Genomic DNA, 1,547 nt, shown 5'->3' on the forward strand with positions numbered 1-1,547 from the left:
AGATTTGAACCCGTGACCTTTTTGTCACGTTGGCTCTTGATACCATGTCAAAGGACCAACTCAACCAAAAGCTTAAGCTGATGGTTGAGGCCCCAGGAATAGATTTATACTCTATCACTTAGTCAATGTAATTATAATATGTTAATATTCTAATTGATAACTGATTAGGCAAGTGCACATAATTAGGTGCTGATTGTTTGGAGAGGATCATGGGCTTCCTATTGTAATCTATAGTATATAACGTTAGTTTGTAATCTGCATTAGGCAAGGAATATATTTCCAATATTCTTCATGGTATCAGTTTTGCTTAGGGTTTAACGTTTCCTACCTTCCGCTGTGCCCTAGCAAATACACGCGTCACCGACGCCGTTCTGCCCACGCGCCACCATGACTGGTGCTTCTTCATCTTCAACCTCTTCTTCTCTTTCTTCTTTTCTTTCTTCTTCTTCTCTTTCTTCTTTTCTTGCTAATTCTAATATCAAACAAAGCATCCCTATTACTCTTGACATTGAGAACGTGCAATACTCCACGTGGGCGGAGTTATTCAAAATTCATGCTCGTTATAATCGTGTGATTCATCACATAATTCCTTCAACCACGGTTCCAGGACCCTCTACGGATGCTGAAAAAGAGGAGTGGTCCACCATTGATGCAACAGTTTTGAAATGGATTTACGGGACCATTTTCGCGGACCTCCTCAATACCATCATGGAACCCGATTCCACGGCACTACAAGCGTGGGAACGTCTCCGGGATATTTTTCTGGATAATAAATCTTCCCGTGCCGTCACTCTTGAACAGGAGTTTTCTAACACCGTCATGGAAGATTTCTCGAATGCTTCCTCGTATTGTCAACGGTTAAAAATGTTGGCTGACCAACTGAAAAATGTCGGTGCTCCGGTATCCAATAACCGTCTTGTTTTACAACTTGTGGCGGGTCTTACAGAGGCCAATAATGGTGTTGGCACTCTTCTTCGTCAAAGTGATCCTCTTCCTCCATTTTATCAAGTAAGGTCTATGTTGGTTCTTGAGGAGGCCGGATTAGCTAAGAAGGCGGCTATTGGTTCTTCTTCTTCCTCGGCACTTTTGGCCGACACAAACAGTGGTTCCGACTCGCCACCTAAGGCTCACGGTACTCACGGTGCAAAATCGGGCCAAAAACGTCCTTCTCACAAAGGCCGGAATTCCGGCGGCGGTGGTAAGGGTGGCAGCGGCGGCGGTCTAGGTGGTCGGCAGCACGGGGGTGGTGGTGGAGGTCGTCCTTCCTCCCAGCCATAGCAGCAGCAGGCTGCTTATTTTTACCCGCAAGGGGGCCCGTGGGCAGCTCGCCCACCTCTCTCTCCTTGGCCTCAGTGGCCCTATGGGTGGGCTGTCCCTCCCTCTTCTTATCCAGCAGCAGCGTGGGCCAGGCCCACTGGACCGGTCAGACTTCAGCAAGGCAGTGGCAGCATCTTGGGGGCACGTCCACAAGCTTATAATGTGGAGCTCCAGCAACCTACGGATATCGAGGCCGCTATGCATACTCTTGGTCTCACTCCTCCGGACCC

At 48.1% G+C, this 1,547-nt stretch overlaps 1 protein-coding gene across 1 annotated transcript; it reads left to right on the plus strand.

Annotated features, from left to right (window-relative positions):
* The first annotated feature begins 708 nt into the window (after positions 1–708).
* Positions 709–1,278, plus strand: LOC125498873 (uncharacterized). The gene has a single exon (XM_057395675.1). The coding sequence runs from the start codon at positions 709–711 to the stop codon at positions 1,276–1,278; it is 570 nt and encodes a 189-aa protein (XP_057251658.1).
* Positions 1,279–1,547: the final 269 nt, after the last annotated feature.

This window comes from Beta vulgaris, chromosome 6 (assembly GCF_026745355.1).
Source record: "Beta vulgaris subsp. vulgaris cultivar EL10 chromosome 6, EL10.2, whole genome shotgun sequence".
Taxonomy (NCBI): Eukaryota; Viridiplantae; Streptophyta; class Magnoliopsida; order Caryophyllales; family Amaranthaceae; genus Beta; species Beta vulgaris.

Coding starts and splice junctions, on each gene's coding strand:
- LOC125498873 (XM_057395675.1), top strand. CDS start 709: ATGGAACCCGATTCCACGGCACTACAAGCGTGGGAACGTCTCCGGGAT.